The sequence below is a fragment of the Coenobita brevimanus genome, chromosome 12 (assembly GCF_032717465.1).
Source record: "Coenobita brevimanus isolate Jiangsu-jjx chromosome 12, ASM3271746v2, whole genome shotgun sequence".
In the NCBI taxonomy this organism is placed as follows: Eukaryota; Metazoa; Arthropoda; class Malacostraca; order Decapoda; family Coenobitidae; genus Coenobita; species Coenobita brevimanus.
Genome location: NC_136965.1, coordinates 7706063 through 7728221, shown reverse-complemented (window position 1 = coordinate 7728221; position 22159 = coordinate 7706063). Strand labels below are relative to the sequence as shown.

Genomic DNA, 22159 nt, shown 5'->3' with positions numbered 1-22159 from the left:
TGTATACATTAATGACTGAGAATAACGGCTAGCTCTTTCATTATAGAGTTAGCCAGAACTGAGGTGAGGCTGCATTACCAGACGCAATGAAAGAGGAATGCAAGCAGACAGTTCAGAAGAGCAGTGGCTAGTGGAGTAGCGACAGTAAAGAGATAAATATTTAGCAGGGTGGTGGAGAGAGAGGTTAAAAAGAGTTAGTAAGAAGAGGAAAGTTGGTGAGACGAAAAGCTTTCTGTTTCATCTTTGCTGAGAAGAGCTGTAAGTGGTAAGTCTCCTCACACACGAGAGTTGTACTCCACACAGAGACGAATAAAACCCAAGGATAAAGTCAGCAGCTGTGCAGAGGTAAAAAGGGCACGAAGTGAGCTTAACACACCTAAACACTTTGAAGCAGATTTGGGAAGAAAGATAATTATCTTCAACTTACTGCATAGATCTCAATAAAATAACAGCCAAAGAATACTAAGATAAGATAAACGATGGAGCTGTATTGTTGACTATTAATAAATACTCCTGTGGAGTATTTTGGCTGGTCAAAGGATGGAGGAACTGAGTTTTTGATGTATTAAAAACAATAAAACTTCTTTTATCTCATTCAGAAATACGAGTCAAATCAGATATTAGGTGTGATGTAGTGCTATCTACTTCTTCTTTCGCCTTTATCATTCTTTTTCTGTGTCTGCCCTCCACTCTTCCTATTTCTACTATCTTTCCAGTCACTTTATATTATCAGTTTTTCCTTTTCAGGTGGGTTTACATTGAGTAACAAGCCTAATGGTTTCCTGTAAGCCAGGAAACCATTTACGACGCTAAGTGGTAACCATAAACCAACCCACACGTGTTCCCCACATGTCAAGGAGTAGGTTGGCGGAGGGGTAGAGCCCCTTCCAATAAAACCACTAACTCAAAGATAAACGACCACCCTATACGGGATAGTGGAGTCAGGGTATAGATAGCTGGATAGATAGTCTCATCCCGTGATATCCGAAGTTACTGCTGTGATGAACGCCATGAGAAGAAGTCAGAGGGAGGGAGAGATGGAAATGCAACACGGATCGCACAGAACAGAGTAAGTGGCAAAGTTATGAGCGAAAAGTTCAGTTTTGCCAGGAGAAGAGCAACAGCAGAGCAGTCAGTGTGGAAAAGAGGAGAAGAAAAAAAGTAAAGTTTCAGATGTTTTTAATAAAATGCTACAAGCAGCTAAGGGAGTTATAACACCAGAGTTTATCAATTTAATCCAAGGAAAGTTGTATTTATCACAATAAAGAACAGATTTAGCATGATTCCAGGCAGAGATATACATAGTATGTGATCCAGGACTCGATAGGTATTGGTACCTTTTATAACACACCTCACTGTTGTGGACAGCATTAAAGCAAGCGTGATTAAACCAAGGATGCTGTCTGTATTAGGAAGAGGGTAATGATATAAATGCATGATCCACTGCCCGGGAATATAGCTTCCATAATAGGCAAGGAACAGTCAGATGGCTTTCGGTCATGGAAGCAGTATTATTCCAGACTAATAATAAAAAAATAAAAAACAGCCCAAGGACCACTAATCAGCATCACCATATTGCCACAGACGACACTTCATGAAAGATTCGATAGGACTTACTGAAGCAGTAGGACAGATTGAAGAATAGAATAATGATTAGAGGATCCCAAGGGGGAAAAAAGATTGATCAAGTAGGCAGAAGGATTGTTGTATGAAAGAGATCGATTATATTTAGGTTTTCAAGACTGTCAGGCATATGGGTGGGCTTCAGTACAAGCAACTCTAGGACAGTTACCACAGAAAAAATGTAGGCTTGTTCTCCAGGCGAATCAGTGAAAGAAGACAAGAGCCAAAGGTGGTGGTGAACATTCAAATAGCTTTGAACAGCGTTTCTTAACCAGGGGTGCTAGCACCCCAGGGGGTGCTGAAGTCACTTTTAGGGGGTGCTGGAAAATGCAACATATACTGATTTTGCTTAGTACTGGCATCGTTAATATTTTATTTTTTGGAGAATGTATAAACTAAATTGTCAAGGAGTACTACATTTTACTTTATCCTTGTAGTGGTGTAGTAACTATAGCAGTGTAGCAACTGTAGTCCCAGTAACCCGATATAAGGGGGTGCTGGACTGTGCGGCCTTACTGCAGGGGGTCCTGAGGTCGGAAAAGGTTAAGAAACGCTGGCTTAGAATGAAGATTGCTGAGGAAGAGAGATGGAGAGAATGTGTTTCACTTTAGAAGCTAGGTAATCAAAGAATTTTGAAAGATCAGTAGAGTTATGGGGCAAATAAGCAGCACTGATATATAAAGTAAGAGACTGACGAGATAACATTAGCCAAAGTGCGGAAACTTCATAGACTTATGTTCAGAAACACAAAACCAAGTGATGTTGTTGAGCACAAGCATGCAACAACCACCTTTGGTCTGGACACGAGTATAGAGAAAATAGGAAACAGAAATGGGTTTGCTATCAGCAGTTTCAAGCTGCCGAGTCTGTCAGAAACAGTTGAGGCTTAGAGGAGGAGGAGGAGGAGGGTTGGTGTTCAACAAAGAGGTAGCTGGAGGAAAGGACACTACCATTCAGAGCTGGTGTTAAAAAAAAGATTGGTTGCCAAAGTTTTATTTAGGAATGTGGGTTTTACATAAAACTAATATACCATAGGTTACATTTTCAAGCAATCTTAACCACTGGTGCAGATGTTCCAGCTTGGAACAATCAGCTTTGTTTATTCACAATGCCAAAATATCCATGGTTTGTGTCTGAGTATCGTAAGGTGACAATTAAATCACAGTGGTGGGTGCAGAGGACAGCTGCAGTCTTAGAGCATGAGACAGCCTCTGATGCTGTGATGAGCCACTACTTCCAGCCTTTCTTTGCTTGTGGCAGAAAAGCTGTCGACAGCCATCTAAAAAGAAAAATGTTAATTTCTCGACATTTTTAAAGATTTGTGTTTCTTAGAAATAGACACTGTGTCAGGATCATTTTGTTAGCAGTCGTAAATACCAGCCATTCTACACTGCATAAATCATTAACATGTACAGTAATGATTATCTGAATAAATGCTTACGTGTTGATGCCACAGACGCAAAGGCTGATGCCGCCTCCAATGAGAAAAATGGTTCCCGGAAACATTTCGAGAGTTTGGTTGTAAATCAAAGTGTAGAGAGGCGTGATGAAGATAGGCATCAGCGTCTCACCTAGACCCACGACTGAGAACACAGCGCCGAGCTCGTTTGAGGCAACCAGCTTGGACAAAGCACCACGGGAGGCAGCGACAGTCATCCCACCCCCAGCTGATACCAACAGGGCTGTTGATGTGTAGCACAGTGTATTATATATACCATCAGTGTTATATGGTCTAGTAAAATATATACACCAGCAGAGAAGTAGAAAAGTCGCTGCATGACGGTATTGTGATACCAACTCTAACTTATGGAAGTGAGGCTTGGACCTTGTGTGGGAGGACACAAGTCAAGAGTGAGAGCAGTGGAAATGAGTTATTTGAGAGGAGCATGTAGCATTATATGGAGAAACAGACTGACAAGTGAGGAAGTGAAGGAGCATTGTGGTGTGGATGTGAATGTGTGAGAATGCGTTAGAGAAATACATTGGGGTGGTTTGGCCATGTGGAGAGGATGGAGAGCGAAAGACTAACATGGAGAATGTATGTGAGTGAGGTGGAGGTTGGGGGAGAGGGAGGGGGAGCCCAAGGATGAGATGGTGGGCTGGAGTGGAGAGGTATGTGAGAGAAGGGGGTGTGAGCTGGGAGCAGGGCAGTGAAATGGCGGAAGACAGGGCTACATGGAGGCGATTTGTTTGTGGCCCTCTCTTACGGGATTAAGGCGTCTGGCAATAGAGATAGATAGACCAGAGCTGTTAATATGTATTGTACTACCTCATACACACGGCCACAGCCACCAACACATGCATTACGTACACTGATGGCCATCCTTCCCCAGCTGACATCACCAGAGCCGTTTATATCATACATATTATTTTATGTGTCTGTCTGTTTCTCTGTCTGTCTGTCCGTTTGTCTGTTTGTACATTATAGAGATTAAGGGGGATCTATCTAAAGGGCTAAAAAAGAGGTCTAACAGGGGTAACTATATAAGAGAAAGTTAATAATGTTTAATGTTGCAAAAGTGGCGCCCCTGATGGCCAAGAGTAGAATCAATCAGTTCTACATGGAGAAGCTTGGTGACCAATTGCCGTAGAATGTTTTACTCCCTCCTACAATCATATCAATATTCATCATCATCATCCGGACCTGCTTTCCCACGCTGTCACGTTAAAAAGGGGTGCCAGATCCCTGGTTATGCGCTTCTCTGCACAAAACTCATCCAGCCAGCTCAGTCTCTTGTCAGTTCCCTAGCCTCACCTACTTTCATACCACTCTTCCTCACACACTTATCCACTTTATCCTTTCACCGTGTTCTTGGCCTACCTCTCCTCCTCCCTCCTTCAAATTTGCACAAATATACCTTTTTCACCACTCTACTGTCATCCATTCTCTCCACACGACCAAACCATCTCAGTACACTCTCTTCGATTCTGGTTTCCACTGAATTCCTCACTCTGCATCTTGAGCGAATCACATTATTCCGTATCCTATCCACTCTCTGTAATCTACATACATTCCTCAACAGTCTCATCTCCACTGCTCTTACTTTTGACTTTTCATTTTCATGCTACAACATAGTCTCACATTCGTATGTTAAAGTTGGCATTAACATTCCTTCATGTAAGCCTCGGGCAGCTGCAACATTCAAACCTCTGTTTTTTATCGAGGCCTTCAGAGCACTATCTACTTTCATTTCTTGTGTCACTCTACTTTCCACTTATTTTGCACATTCTTCTCTCTTTTCTATCACTGTACCCTGGTATATGAAGTCTCTCATCAGTTCTAATCTCTCTCCATTCACTGTAACATCACACTGGGAGTCACCTTCTCTCTCGATAACCATCACTTTACTCTTTTCTACATTTACTTTCAAAGCACGACGCTCACAGACATCAGCAAAACTGCACTAGACTACCAAGCTCTTCTCCGGTATTTGCAAGTAGCACTGCATCATCAGCATACAATAAATTTGAGATATTCCATCCATCACCATTCATTACCAAAGCCATCCCTCTCTCTATTACTCATGTTTTTACTTCTCTCATCACTCCATCCATATATATATTGAACAACCTTAGGGACATCACGCAACATTGTCGCACGCCCACACTGATTGTGAACCAATCACTTAATTGCCCATTAACCCTTACACATGCCTCACTACCGTCATAAAAATTCTTGACGTCACCTAGCAGCTTACCATCTTCAACGTACATACGCAAAACCTTCCACAGTCCTTCTCTGTCTACTTTGTCGTATGTTTTTTCCAGATCCATAAATGCCATAAACACCTTACAGTCCTTCTCACACGTCTTCTTCACTATCCGTCTTACCTCAAAAATTTGATCCAAACATCCTCTGTAACTTCTAAAGCCACCCTGTTCGCCACTTACTAGGACTTCTGATCTCTCTCTTACTTTCTCTATAATAATTCTTCCATATACCTTCCCTACTACACTCAATAGACTTATGCCACGATAATTCTTGCACTAACTTCGCTCACATTTATTTTTGTACAGGGGTACGATCACTGCCTTTTTCCACTCTACTGGCACAGTTTCACTCATCCATGCCTTCTTACATGTCTCCAACAAGCACTTCATTCCGCTCTCTCCACTACACTTGATCATCTCTGCATTCACCTCATCAACCCCAGCTGCTTTCCCATTTTTCAGCCACTTCACAGCGTTCTTCACCTCTTCAAGTGTCACTTTTAATGGCACTGCAATCCCTCTCTGTACACCCCCAAAATCAGTCATATCAATATTACAACTTCATAGTCACAGCATCAAGTCAGCAAGGTCGAGTTTGGTGGTCAGGTGGGTAGGATGGTAGGCATATGGTTCGGGTAGGTGTGTGACCAGATGAGGTGGATGAGCAGGTTTTGTGGGGTGAGCGGACAGGGTTGAGTGGATAGGTGGGTGGAAAGTTGTGGTGGGTGGGTGGGTGGATAGTGGAAAAGTAGATCCATGGGAAGTAGGTTCATGGAGTGAATAGGTCCAAGGTAGGAGCAGGTACATGAGGAATATATCCCTGAGGAAATGAGCCCAAGAAGGAACATGGGTTTGGTAGAAAAATGGGACCCTGTGGACCATTCCCCATAGGAGGGGTTACCGTCCAAGGATCCCAGGTAATGACAGTATGAATGATCATAGACCCTAGCAACACTGGGCACCATACTAGTGTATAGTATACTGTACTATATACACTGCCAGAGCTGATAATATATAGCATAATATATCCACCACCAGCGCTGCTAATGTATGGCACAGTGTATTTTATCCACAGCCAAGGTTGTTACTGCACAGAAATGTGCATGCTATCAACCACATGTATTGCATAGCATTGTGCACAAAAATCCACCACCAGTATTGTTGATACATAGCATAGTGCATCATATAAATCAACAGAGTTGTTACTATAATTATGTCATGGTGCATTATACCCACCACCAAGGTTGTTAAATATATTGCATAGTATAATTTACTATATGCAACAACAGAGATGTTAATATATAGCATAATGCTTTAGGCAGTATACAGAATCATGAGTATATTCATTATATTCAACATCAAAGCTGCTACTATACTGTACATATATTATGCATTGTAGCTAGTATACCATCAGAACCGTAAAATATATAGTACAGACCATCATGTGCACCACCAGAGCTATTAATATATAGTATAATGCATCACGTACACTACTAGAGTTACTAATACATGCAATACATATACACTGGTCGTCACCCCACTACTAAATGACAATCAATGCTGTTAAAGTACATCGCCGTGCATTATATACACCAACTATTACATTAAACAACCAGGTAGGTGGCGACAGCTAGCTCTAAGTGGGCCATTGCGGTTCATTCAAAACACAGAGAACCTTATCTGGTTAGTCAAAAAATAGCATATCTCACCTCTCTTTGGGTACAAAATAAACCACCCAGACAACAGAAATAACTTGATACTTGCATAAACACAATAAACATCAAAAAATGTGAAAAAAAAAAAAATCATATTTTTTTCATGAACCCTCCCGTATAATGTACTGATTTTGTTCGTAATACACATATCTAGTCATTTAAAACCATTTCAGCACCATTGAAATTTTAGGGGGGAGGTTAATATTGATATTTCTTAGTGCGATGTTCTTTTGCCCCTCTATATGTTTTCACTGGCACGCACGAGGCCATTTTGCTCAATTTTTCTTGTTTCATTGCGAAGCACAGAATGAGTTTAAGAAACTAAACACTGCATTGCCAGGTGCGCCAGACGTTTCTTCTCAATATGATAAGAAAAAAATTGATATTCAAAATTTTAGAAAATGATGCCGGGGCAGGCCACTGGGTCCCGACAATTTCTGGACCCACGGCAACGAGTTGTTGCCTAGCAACCAAAACCTTGCGGACATAACTAGGTCAGGCTGGTCACTGTGTCCAGGTTTGGTTGGAATCGGTTAATTCTGATGGGTACAAATGCCTGCCACAATTAAACAAGACTGCTAGGGACGTTGAGGCCAATCTTCGCAGGACTGCCACTCGAAAACTAGAGGAGAGAGGGGAAAATGGATGGAGCACTTCCGATAGGTAATGACCTCAAGATTAGGCCTAAAGAAGTCAGAGTTTTCTACGTCCATTAGTAATGCTTCTAGAGCTCAAAACGTGAAAAGTACGAAAAAGCAGTTTTTTCTGCTGTCTCTAGGCAACGAGTAGTTGCCTAGCAACCAAAATCTAGGTGACATAATTAGGTCAGGTTGGTCACTGTGTCCCGGTTTGGTTGGAATCGGTTAATTCTGAAGGGTAGAAGTGCCTGCCACAATTTAACAAGACCACAAGAAAGAAAATGCGACCAAACATTAAGGGCAGTATGGAGCTGGCCAATACAATGATGGTAATTCAAGTAGCAGCTACGTTCATGAAAGCTGTTAATACACTGACACATAAACCCATCTTTGGCTACTCCCCCAAGAGTCATCCCCTACCCACCTAGAAGCCCCAGTGATCTGTTTCTGGATTAACAAATTTTCCCATGAACCTATTTTCCCCTGTGGGACTATCAGGACTCCATATTATAATTACAAATCATAATAGATCGATAGATAAATAGATAGATAGACAGCTCTATGCGAGCCTGGGAATGGGGAATGAGCTTGCAAATTACACTGAGGAAAGCTGACGACAGTGGCCAGTAAGGAGATGATGCAGTTAGTTGTCAGCAATCCACCCGTGAACAAAGCCCTAGTGACCATACACACACATACTCACACACAGGCTTCTTAAACTTTCCATCCACAAGGAACACACGTGATATGTCTCCTGTTTCACCAGAATTTAGGAAAGAGAGCTCAGAAGGAGACAGGCCTTAGAACAGGCAGGTCAGAAGGAGAAAGGGCTTAGCAACTTGAGAGAAAGACTGAGAGAGCGAGACAGGGAGACAGGGACTCTGCTCAACTCACTTGTGAGTGAGAGACTTGTTAATATTTCCAAGACAAATAAAAATAGTCCCATACTATTCTTTACCTCTCCTGTCACTACATGACAAATGGGAAAGAAGATTAGCTACTCACGAAGCTACTCCAGTATAATAACCGCTCGTCCACAAGTCTAATATATATATAACTCAACTACAAGTAACCACAAAGGAACTACAAAGTCTTTTATGACATTTGGTAGCAGCGAACGTATACGAACCTCGTCTACGAATCAACAGTGAATTCCTACAAAATATCAAGTTTGAAAACAAAAAAATACCTCTCACAACCAACAACTTACAACCAGCTCCTGACAGTATTCTCTCCAACCAGCCCCCTCCGTCTCCACGATCATCACGCTGATTTAGAAGTGATCACACGACGCCTTGCAAGTAGTTTAACAAAATATTGATACGATCTTGCAATTTCTACGACGAACCAACGAACTACAACCATCTACAATCAACTACAAGTAACAACTCTACGTCGTCTGTATAATCTTCTACACGCACCTACAAGTAGCGGCAGTCTTCATCCTACAACGAGTAAATCACAAGGAAAAAGGACCGAGAAAACATTGACAAAGAAAAACGGAACAAACAAACGAAGAGTGAGACACGACTCATAACTCATCTTACTCACTCGTCTTCACTCAAGTTACTCATCGCTACTCATTCACTCACCACAGCTACCAGTGTGGGAAGTCGACGTCATCATGCGTGCTTGCTGAAAAGACGCCACGTCAGTCAACACACCACCTGCACCACCATTCACACCATTCCCACCACGATAAAAATTAGTGAGTTACATAGTTACTTCATTTATACAATACACAGTGATAGACAATAAGCTTCTGCACAAACATATAAAACGTGTTGTATAGTTACAGCTTAAATACACATACTTACTTCAGTTATCTGCATAACTCAAACACTAAATAATCACCAACAGTAAATATTCTACACTATATATTCATTCATTTATTATAACATTTATTTACTACCAACGAGTGTTACCATTTATACCTACATAAAATAAGTGTTTCATACATACAGCTATACATTATTATATCTACAAAGTAATAAAGAAAATATACCATCACAGTTACTCAGTGAGCAATTAAAAGAACTGTATTTAACATTTATTAATTAAAGCTACCTAGTGGAAACAGACAAATTAAGTTACAAGGTAAACTAGAAAAAAAAAAAAATGGCCAACACAAATGACGTTAGCAAGAGTGAACATCTTCAACACAATCGTTAAGACAATGATTTTCACACAGTGCTGACACACATATTACTCACGATAGGTACATGTGAACAACAAGTCAGTGTATATAGTTAATACTGTATATATGTATATATATTTTTTTTTATAAAATAACAAAATATGGGACTATATAATATCATTTTATAATCTCTGTGCAATATAAACTAAACTTTAAAAAAGTATCCCAAAGAAATTAGCCAGTAATTATGCAACCATGAACAACATGGAAAAAGCATACCCAAGCGAAGAAAAACAAACTATAGAAAATCAATACATACAAAAAAAAATGAAAAAAGAAAGAAAGAAAAAGTAAGAAAGAAAAAAGAGAAATAGAGTACGATCACATAACAAACAAATGAAAATAAGTGTAAGTGTTACTACATATGTCAAAATACCACATAAACTACAAACGATATGTAACAATTATGTAACTCCATATTATAATTATGTAACGACAAACGATTGCATTATGTTACACTTATTACAATTATGTAACTACAAACGATATGTAACAATTATGTAACGACAAACGATTGCATTATGTTACACTTGCTACAATTATGTAACTACAAACAATATGTACCATTTATGTAACAGTTGCATTAACAAGATGTAACTTTTATGTAACTTTAACTACAATTATGTAACTACAAACGATATGTAACAATTATGTAACGACAAACGATTGCATTATGTTACACTTGCTACAATTATGTAACTACAAACAATATGTACCATTTATGTAACAGTTGCATTAACAAGATGTAACTTTTATGTAATTTTAACTACAATTATGTAACTACAAACGATATGTAACAATTATGTAACGACAAACGATTGCATTATGTTACACTTTGCCAATTAACAGTTGCATTAACAAGATGTAACTTTTATGTACCATTTATGTAACAGTTGCATTAACAAGATGTAACTTTTATGTAACTTTAACTACAGTTATAAGGCCAAGACACTTATGTAACAGTTGCATTAACAAAATGTAACTACAGTTATAAGGCCAACACAATTATGCATTTCACTACAATGGCCCAAGTACATACTGTATTACAGTTAAATAATTTACTTTAATGCATTAATTCAAATATGTATACAATTTGTTTAAAATGTAATATTACTAAATAATCACTATTTACTATAAATATTATATGTATACAATATTCATACAATTATGTTACTTTTACAATATTATGTATTTCACTTAATTAGCTTATAGGTTCATTATAATGTGTATATAATATGTATTAATATGTTAGGACTATTAACTGTCGATGGTACGCCATTTTCGCGTGACCGAGCAGATATCAGGACTCCATATTATAATTACAAATCATAATAGATCGATAGATAAATAGATAGATAGACAGCTCTATGCGAGCCTGGGAATGGGGAATGAGCTTGCAAATTACACTGAGGAAAGCTGACGACAGTGGCCAGTAAGGAGATGATGCAGTTAGTTGTCAGCAATCCACCCGTGAACAAAGCCCTAGTGACCATACACACACATACTCACACACAGGCTTCTTAAACTTTCCATCCACAAGGAACACACGTGATACGTCTCCTGTTTCACCAGAATTTAGGAAAGAGAGCTCAGAAGGAGACAGGCCTTAGAACAGGCAGGTCAGAAGGAGAAAGGGCTTAGCAACTTGAGAGAGAGACTGAGAGAGCGAGACAGGGAGACAGGGACTCTGCTCAACTCACTCGTGAGTGAGAGACTTGTTAATATTTCCAAGACAAATAAAAATAGTCCCATACTATTCTTTACCTCTCCTGTCACTACATGACAAATGGGAAAGAAGATTAGCTACTCACGAAGCTACTCCAGTATAATAACCGCTCGTCCACAAGTCTAATATATATATAACTCAACTACAAGTAACCACAAAGGAACTACAAAGTCTTTTATGACAGGACCTATTTTTCCCCAAGGACCTATTTTCACTCATGAACACTTTTAATATGAACCTATTATTTTCCCATGGACATAAACTATTCACAGACCTGTTTTCCCATGGACCTATTTCTGCACATGGACCTATTTCCGCCCATGGACCTATTTCTCCATGGATCCATAATCTTAATGAACTTGTTTTCTCTAATGGACCCCTGTTTTCCCTAAGGTGAAACACTGAATCCGCACATGAGCCTGTTTTCTCCCATGGACGTGTTTCCCGCATGGACGCATTTTTACCCATCGGGCTCATGTTCCAACCTGGGCCCATTTTCCCAAGGATGTAATGCCACGGGCCTCTGTTTTCACAAGAACCAATTCCGACAATGGACCTGTACCCGATGGACCTATTTCCTCACTACCCCCTTCACGTATTCACCCTGCCCACCCTAGCTTACCCTGTCCACCATGTCATCCACCTAGCCCACTTACCAACACACACACCTTGCTCTCCCGGCCCACCGACCCACCATGCCCATCCCCCCCATGCATTCCCACCTTTTGCCCTAACCCCACCCATCTCATCCATCCACCCACTCTGCCCATCCACCTACACCACCTCATCCCAGCTACTCACTCATGCCATCTCACACCACTCACCCCATCTCACACCATGCACCCCACCCATCCTGCTTGGAGCAATAAGTATTACCTTATTTCGACTGTATTAATGTGCTATGTGTTGTGTATTGTATGATGTCATTGCTGAGTATATGAAAGTGTTGTGGGATCAGTCACTGGTTTAAATCTTCGCATTTCACTCAAGTGGAGCCACGGGAGATGGTTATGATACCGGCTCATGACGAAAAGTGAACCAGACAATGAGATTATAACACTCCAAAACTGAACTTGCATGTAAATCTCAGCGTTTCTCTTAACATTAAATATCTTATTCCTAATTCTATGTTACAATATTATCAGTTTCGTATGGAAAATTCTGGTTATATGTAAAACGGGCAAAATACCTGACAGTTTTAAATATTTATAAATTCTCCTGTACGGAGATCAAAGAACAGAAAAGAAGGACATGCATGGGATAATACGGACGTATGGTAGCGCTAATAATGGGTAACAGCATATAAATTCAAGGGTCAGCAGTGCCATACATTCATACATTTTCGTAGTTTATTGTCAAGACTACGTAGCGTCTAGAAAAATTGCTGAACACGCCAGTATGATACAAGAACACAGCACTTGTACATTGAGTGAGTGACTATACCCATTCACAATCAGCCTTCTCCTAAAATGTGGGTAGAGTGAGCAAAGAATATCATCAATTCCTGGAAGACTCATATCCTGTAGCTGAGCTCGGGAAACAACCTGTCATGTAGACAACAGATTCTCTCGGTCTTTATCAATATTGCAAAATATATGTTTGCAGCTTCTCAGTAAGCACAGTTCACTGTAAAGAAAGTAAGAACATTTAATACAGACTCAGTCTTGACATTGGAAACTTCCGAAGTATTTACAAGTATGCACAATATAGTTGTCCACAAAGGTTAAACGCAGTAGCACTTAATTTATTGATAATAAGAATTATTAACGAGAACTAGAGATAAATCTCTGGGTTAATAAGCTGCTCGAATTAGAAATAAACGTTCTCTGGGATTTCCCTCTGCTTTCAACAGGGACAACTTTTTTAAAAAGGAAAGAAGGGCAAATACTGCTATCACAAGATACTCGCTGTGGGGAAGAATAATTTCCACACCCCTCCTTGTTGTGAACAGCATTAGAATAAACATGATTAAACCAAAGTTTTTTGCATTATTCACAAGATAAAAGAAAGGAATGTATGCTTCCATGCCCAAGAAATTAACCTCCGTAATGTGCAAGGCACACCCAGATGGCTCTCGGCCATGGGAGCAAAAATCATTCCAGGGAAAATCAAAGAAGCAGTGCCTGAGGGTCTCCCGATCTGCTCCAAAGCACCACAGACACCGCTTCTTTGGAGGGTCCACAGGCCTTACTGGAGAGATACTGTAGGACAAGTTTGGTGATAAGGTTATGATCGGAGGAGCCCAACGAAGAGAAAAGATTAACAGCGTAAACGGAAGGATAAGTAGTAAGGAAGAGGTCAAGCATGTTGGAACTCTCTCCAAGGCGGTCAGGGATACGGGTAGGGTGCTGTCCAATCCGCTCTAGGTCATTAAGGATAGAAAAGATGTAGGCTTGATCACCAGGTAGATCAATGAAAGGAGGGGAGAGCCGAGGGTGGTGTAATCTGTCTTTTTATTGCACCTGTATTACACCTTAATGCCGCATACTGGAGTAAAAAGGAAAAATAGAAGAAAAAGAAAAAGGATGGAGGGATATAGTTACATGTGCTTTTTACTTTCTCGATCGTGTTCGTATGATGTTTGCCACGTTGCCATCCCTTCATCGTGATACACTTTATAAGATGTACTGTATTCGTTTCACTGATGTTTTAGATGCCTCTGTCAGGAAGTAAGGGTTTTTGAAAGTTTATTGATCTTAGGAGTGCTTCGTAATATCGATGGCGATAATGTACGCTTTAATCTACTCCTTACCGTCTCACTTGAGCTTAATACCATCTTCTGCAGACAATAACATGAAGGAGCAATCAGAGAGGACAATACCCGCGCCATACAGTCGGTCTAAGACCAAACTTTTGACCCTGCCCCGTGAGCTTGACCATTGACCGACTGTTGTCAAAATGGAAACGCTTCATCCTTATGTGGCTTGCGGATGAAGTGACGTGGTGATGAAGTGGCATATTAGTCAGTTCATTGAAAGAGTTGATCCAGACAAGGAGGAAGAGTCGACGTCAATGACAGGTCCTTAAACTACTCATGGCATGAAAACAAAAGTCTAACCTGATAGGAGTAGAGGAAATATAAAGGCCGGAAGAAACAAGGAAATAATTCAAGAGGGGTAGGACAGAAGAGAAAATGTGGACACTAATGTGAGAAAGATTCGAGACAAGAAGAGCCTTTTTAATCGGCAAATATGACAAGCAGAGATACAAGTGAAGTATTCTCCCCCTCCCCTTCCCCAGACGGAGATCAAGGCTAAACGCCTAAAAAGATACTATATCTTCTGTGCCTCAAGAGTTACAGAGGATTTTGTTAAGGCTTATGAAGGCGTCGGCGCCATCCCTACCCAGAGTGTCTACCAGACTCAAATAGCACTGATATTTTAACTGTCCTTCAAACCCTCAACATAAAACAAGCAGTCGTTGTTCACACACACACACACACACACACACACACACACACACACACACACACACACACACACACACACACACACACACACACACACACACACACACACACACACGCATACACACACACACACACACACACACACACACAATTTTAACATCTAAAGGCACGGCAGACCCAGTGAGAAGGAGAGAATAATTATTATCTCCTAAACTATAACTGAAGTGGTTTGAATTCAAGTACACAATACATGTGTGGAGCCTGTGAGGCAAAAACATACATAATATTATTACAGGATCATTAAAATTTGCATTTTGCTTGAACAGCTCAAGTCATTTCAATCAACTCTCAAGTCAAACTACCTTCAAGTCTCGAGTCAAGTCGTAGGTCCTATGTGCTAAGTCCCACGTCAATTTAAATTATACAATGATTTCAAGTCATGTCTCAAGTCATGAAAAACAGCGACTTAATAAGTGTGACTCGAATTCGAGTTGCGAGTCGAAGCCCCATCCCTGGTGGACACCAAGGTGACATGTCAGCCAGGAGCCATAACACTTTAACATGTGGTATCTTTAAATTGAATTTAGCAAGTATGTGCATTTACTTGTTATTCCTACGTAGTTTTCCTTTGTTTTCAGATCATTTCAGCAAATAAAAAAATAGTTTGCCAGACAGAAAGGGTACAAGACTGTATATTGGACACCAATTAATGATGAGTTAAACCTAAAAAGTTAGGGCTTTTCTGTACATAAAATTGGGTACTCTGAAAATATGAGGGCCTGAAATGTAAGCCCTGCGTGAATGCACGCTGGAAATTCCTAAATCCAACACTGCCTGGCAAGCCTTTTACTCTCCTTTTGAAAACTGATAGGTTATTATAGCTATGTGAGTTGTGTGGTGGTATGATGAAGGATGATTCTAATGGCAAATCTAGTAACTAACCAAGGTAGAGGGCCCAAGGTGCTGGTGCAGTCCCCAGAATAACTCCGAAGAACGAGTATGAGGCCGCTCCTATGAAGCTGATGATGCTGTCATCAACGTGCCAGTAGTTGCTCAGCAGAGGCAGCAACACACATGTCCCTAGGATATACATACAGTACATTAAATACAAACATTTTAACAACATTGAACCTAGTTCATAATTCACCATCACTATCTTCATCTTAATCCAGACCTCTTTTTCTACCTCAGAATGGGATGAAATAGGTTCAGAGACCAAAAAAAAAAAAAAAAAAAAAAAAATCCTGATGAAAGAAACTAATCATACGTCTGGCCAAACAAATGGGCGACACTCTCATCCACTTATCAAGTCCCCGGAGGCCTGACCACACCCCACAAGCATAAACATTTGCACTTACGTGCTTCTTACAACTTATCAACTGGTCAGTTCGACAACTATCACCTCACCGGGAGGGAACCGGGGTGCCATTCCCTGTACAAAATTTTTCCAACCAGCTCCATCCACCGTCAGTTCTAGCCTCGTAACCATTCACACCTCGTTTTCTCAGCCGTTCGTTTCAAAATAATTTTTGAAAAACATTTGCCTTTTCTTAACATATTCTCTTTAGGACTTTATCTATCTATCTATCTATCAATATACCTAGGCTGCTTCCCCCAAGGAAAGGGAGTTAGCCGAGACAGGACGACACACTCTCAATTTACTCATCCACCCAAACACATTCATTCGCATCTTAGCCCCAAAAGGGAGAAGAAACAGATCCTCACCGAACCACACCGCACGAGGGTCAACTGCGCGGTGCAATCAGTAACATCCACAGCAGGGCCCGACAGCAGAGCTGGTTTACCCCTGCCACATCATAATGTACCCATCCTCTTACCAGCACCTGACCTGAGCAGCTGATCAGACAAAATGCGGGAGAATATCCCTTCAGGGCTGCGTCATCATTTATTCATTCATAATTTCTCTCCATGCATTTCTATCACGCACAGCCACTCTTCCTTGCTCAACAATATCCCTCTCGCATCCAACGCTCTCTTCACACTGTCCATCCATCCTATTCGTGGTCTTCCTCTCAGTCTTACACCTTTCACATCAGATCTAGTTATCTTTTTCACCAGTAGCTCTTCATCCATTCTCTCAATATGCCCAAACCATCGCAACACCCTCTGCTCAACTCGATTAGCCATCTCCAGCATAACTCCAGTTCTTCGCACTTCATCATTTCTCATTCGATCCATACACGTCACTCCACACATACTCCTCAGATACCTCATCTCCATTACATTCAAACTTTTCCTGTCTGCTACACCCATATTCCATGTTTCAGCCCCATATAAGGCAGTCGTACCACGGCAATCATACATCCTTCTCTTTACATCTGTTCTAAGCGAACAATATCTAAATACTTTTTTCATTCCTCCCAGCACCTTTCCTACTTCATTCATTCTAACCTTCACTTCTGCATCTATTCTTCCATCCAGAGCAACATGTGACCCTAAATACTTAAAACACTTTATAAATAAATTTTATAGGGTCCTCATTTGTTCCTATTTAGAGTTCAGCAGTGTTGGTGCAACTAGTCATGGCAGCAGCCAGGTCTGCTCCACATTTAGAAACTAAGCCTGGTCACATTCAGCATCTTGACTCCGACCGCTGAAGAAAACTTAGCTGTTTGTGAAGAAGTAAGAAATCCGATAACACCAGTCTTCATGAGGTCAAAATACCAGATGAGACATCCAGAAATCTGTCCAACGGTCACACATCAGGCTACAGAGGTAACATGAAATGAAAGCATATTTTTTCTTGAAATATTTTTATGATATTATGAAACAGAATTTATAGTTAAACTGAATAAGAGAAGCAAGCAGATGATCCACATCTATCTATCCAACTATTGTATATATATATATATATATATATATATATATATATATATATATATATATATATATATTGTTACATAGCCTATGATTTCATCATCCTTTGTGTAATTCTAACGTACAGTGTGCTGTCTGTTTGATCACGAGCGTGTTCTGCCTCAGTCCCCCCCCCTTCTACCGTTATAGTAGAGTAAGTCGTCCTTTCTGTTGTTCAGAGCGGGATTGTCAACTCTTTGTCCCCATGGCTTCATTTGCGCTTCCTTCTTACAAGTTGTATCAAGCTCTGCTGGCCCCTATATAATGAGCTCAGTCTCTGCATCATTGCCACTTAGATCTACTCCTCATTTTGTTCACATCTCTGTCCTCCCCTGTACCGTTATTAATATTGTGAGTGCTCAGGAAGTCTCCAACCATCTAGCAGCTGTGTAATTTGAGTATAACTGTTGTTGCATTTTTTCTTGTGCTGTGTAGCATAGGGTTAATTCTTAGGCCTAGTGAGGTTTTTGGTGGTTTATATAAAGGTTCTTTATGTCAGTCATCATTAATAATATTTTGTATCTGTAATAATTTATCTTGCATTAACTGAGCATTATCCAGTGTATTGTCATTTTATCAGGGCTGACTTAGATAAATTTACTCTTGCTAATTTCATGTTAATAGAGGCTATTGCAGTTAACCATATATTTAACCTGTTTTTGCCATTACATTATCCTTATGAGTCCTGAATGTTTTGTTGTTAGTTTGAGCATTAAACTTTAACTTGTAATTTTACCTAACTCTTTTGTTTTGAACCTGGAACTTTACGGGACAGTAGTGATTTTTAGTATTCTCACTTAAAGTGTACATTATCTTTCTCTGTTCCGTAACATAAATTTGGCGACCTCTTATCAGGATATTCAGGATATTATCATAAGGATATTGTTTGATATTTTGTGACTGTGATTTATTCATGATGTCTACTATTTCTACACTTGATGAAGCCAAAGATTTTTTGTCAAATGTGCAAACAGTGTGTGATGTAGAAAACAGAACAAAGAATGAACTTAAGCTTGTTGCTCAACAATTGGGAATTGCTGTTCGCTCTCATCATTCTAAAGATCAAATTGTTGACATGATTAATAAAAGCTTGTTTAATGTAACTCCTCCAAATAAGCAAACGCAGATTGAATTAGCTAAGTTACAGCTAGCCCTGCAGGAGGCTCGTGCTAAGGAGGCGGAGGCTCATATTCAGGAGGCACAGATACACGCACAAGTTGAACTTGCCAGGATTCAGGCAGACCATGAGTATCGCATGAAACAAGGTGGAACTGGATCATCTAGCTCTGATGATTTTGATGTGGCTAAAAATGTTAAACTTGTCCCTCCTTTTAATGAATCTGATTTAACAAAGTATTTTCAGTTGTTTGAGAGGGTAGCTACAGGTTTTAATTGGCCCAAAAGGTATTGGCCAGTACTCCTTCAAACTGTTCTCACCGGTAAAGCTCAAGTAACTTATGCATCTTTGCCTCAGGATCAATCTGATAATTATGATGTAGTTAACAGCTTGATTCTTAAGGCCTATGAGCTTGTTCCTGAAGCCTATAGAGTAAAATTTAGGACAACTTACAAGCAAGATAAGCAATCCCATGTTGAGTATGCAAAAATCAAAGAAGATCTGTTAGAGCAGTGGTTAAATTCTAAGAATGTGGATTCTGATTTTGGTAAATTTAAGCAGATGATTTTGCTGGAGGACTTCAAGAGGTGTATTTATAAAGATGTAAGCCTATATCTTGATGAGAAAAGAATAGATAATTTGTCTGATGCTGCAGTTTTAGCTGATGAATATGTTCTCACTCACAAGAGATATTCTAGAGAAAAAGGGAAAGGTGAGAGTAAGTACGTTGCCTCTACTCAGAGTACAGGTAACAGGAAAGAGAATAAAGATGATGTTTCTCAGGAAGTAAATACCAGCTTCACCTCTAGATTTCAGAAACGTAAATGTACTTATTGTAGTAAGCTTGGTCATACTACGGAGAAATGTTTCAGGAGACAGCGTGATGTGAATAAAAAGGAGTCTTTAAATATTCAGTCAATTGGTCTAGTGTCCACTCGAGAGTTCCCAGAATTCTTTAACTGAGTTAACTGAACCTGCTTTGAGGGGTAACTTAAATTCTCATGATGGAGCTCCTCTTTTGAGCAGTAACGTGGGTGACACTCTCAAGAGTTCATGTGCTAATTTCCTGTCTGATGGTTTTGTCAGTCCTCTGGACAGTAATGACAGGAAATCAGTTAAAATATATCGTGATACAGGTGCTTGCCAATCCCTTATGCTGACCAGTGTTCTAGGCTCTAATGTTAATTCCTCTGATGAAACTGTAATCTTACAAGGTGTAGGGAATAATTACTTCTCTGTCCCTCTGTGCAGAGTGAATTTAGAGTCTGGTTTTGTTAATGGTTCCGTTATGGTTGGGTTGGTTGAGACACTCCCAATGTCAGGTGTAACTTTCTTACTTGGAAATGATATTGGTGGAAGTCAAGTGTCTCCAGCTCCTCAGTTGTCTAGTGAGCCAGTGGCTGCGACCCAGGATTGTGATGTCCCTGATGTGTTCCCTGCATGTGCTGTCACTAGGGCTAAGTCTAAAGTTACTGGTGATTTAGAGGATAATGATGATGATGATGTTATCCTAGCTGACACTTTTCTTGCTAATTTGGACCACTCACCAGATGAGGCAGTACCCCGTAGTGTTGATAATTTGTCTCGTCAAGAGTTGGTTGAGTTGCAGGTTGCTGACCCTGAGTTGAAAGGTCTAGCTAACTCTGCTTGCAGTGAGGAAGAGTCAGCCGGTGCTTCTACTTGTTATTATATAAAGTCAGGAGTACTTATGAGGAAGTGGAGACCCCCAACAGCATCAGCCGACTGTGAATGGGAGGTTGTACATCAAGTTGTCATCCCTCGTGTTTGTAGGCAGGATATCATTAGAGTGGCTCATGATTCCAGTTTGGCAGGACACCTTGGAGTGAGGAAGACTGTGGCACGCATTTTGAAACACTTCTACTGGCCAGGTATCTTCAGGGATGTTTCCTGGTATTGTAAGTCTTGTCACACCTGTCAAGTTGTGGGAAGTGTGATCAGACCGAAAAAGGTTGCACCTCTAGTTCCCATTCCTCCTTTTGAGCGCCTTTCACCCGTGTGTTGGTGGATATTGTGGGCCCTCTTCCTAAGACTTCTTCAGGATTTTCTTATGTGTTGACCCTGATTGATATGGCTACTCGTTATCCTGAAGCCATTCCACTTAGAAATATCTCAGCAAAGAACGTGGTTAAGGAAATGCTAGGGTTCTTCACAAAGTTTGGTCTACCCAAGGAGGTACAGTCAGACCGGGGAAGTAATTTCATGTCGAATGTTTTCAAGCAGTCTCTGAAAGAGTTGGGCATCACCCAGATCACGTCTTCAGCTTACCATCCCCAGACCCAAGGAGCGTTGGAGAGATATCATCAAACACTCAAATCGATGCTCAAGAGATACTGTTTGGAACATCAGAAAGACTGGGATAAAGGTCTTCCATTCGTTGTGTTTGCTGCAAGAGAATCTCCAAATGAATCACTGGGCTTCTCACCTTTTGAATTACTGTTTGGCCATGAAGTAAGAGGACCCCTTAAGTTACTCAAGGAATGCTGGCTGTCGGAGGAAGATGACGTCAACCTGCTGGAGTATGTGATGAAGTTCAAAGAACGGCTGTCCACTGCTTTACAGCTGGCGAGAGAGAATTTAGGAGCTGCTCAGGAGAAGATGAAGACTTGGTATGATAAGAAGTCCAGGTTACGCCACTTTCAGCCAGGAGATCAGGTTTTGATTCTGCTACCAGTGCATGGGCAACCTCTTCAAGCCAAGTTTAGTGGTCCTTATTTCGTGGAGAAGAAACTCGGTGATGTCAACTATGTCATCGTCACACCAGATCGTAGAAAGAGCAAGCAACTATGTCACATCAACATGCTAAAGTTATATCACAGGCGGGACGAAAATAATCCAGTCTGCACTGTAGCTGTTCCACCCGAGTCTGCAAGTGAAGTTCTCCCATGCAGTATGAGCCTGATTGATAGTTTGGGGAAGAATCCTGATATCATGAATGATCTCCAGACTGAGCTTTATCATCTACCTCCCGAGGAAAGGCAGGAGTTTTCGGCATTACTACAGGAGTACCCGCAAGTGTTCCGTGCCACTCAAGGAAGAACCACTGTGTTGATGCATGATGTCGATGTTGGAGACGCGAAGCCAATTAAATTGCCTCCTTACCGTGTGAACCCAGTGAAAGTTCCTCT

At 40.6% G+C, this 22159-nt stretch overlaps 1 protein-coding gene across 1 annotated transcript in view; it reads right to left on the bottom strand.

Annotated features, from left to right (window-relative positions):
- Positions 1 to 2853: 2853 nt before the first annotated feature.
- Positions 2854 to 22159, bottom strand: part of LOC145413911 (proton-coupled folate transporter-like) — a 39224-nt gene continuing 19918 nt past the window's right edge. Inside the window, exons 3-5 of the mRNA XM_080283540.1 lie at positions 15962 to 16099; positions 3065 to 3305; positions 2854 to 2902 (exon numbers count right to left, since the gene is read on the bottom strand). Of these exons, the coding sequence (XP_080139666.1) occupies positions 2854 to 2902; positions 3065 to 3305; positions 15962 to 16099 (428 nt within the window). The remainder of the gene's footprint in view (positions 2903 to 3064; positions 3306 to 15961; positions 16100 to 22159) is intronic.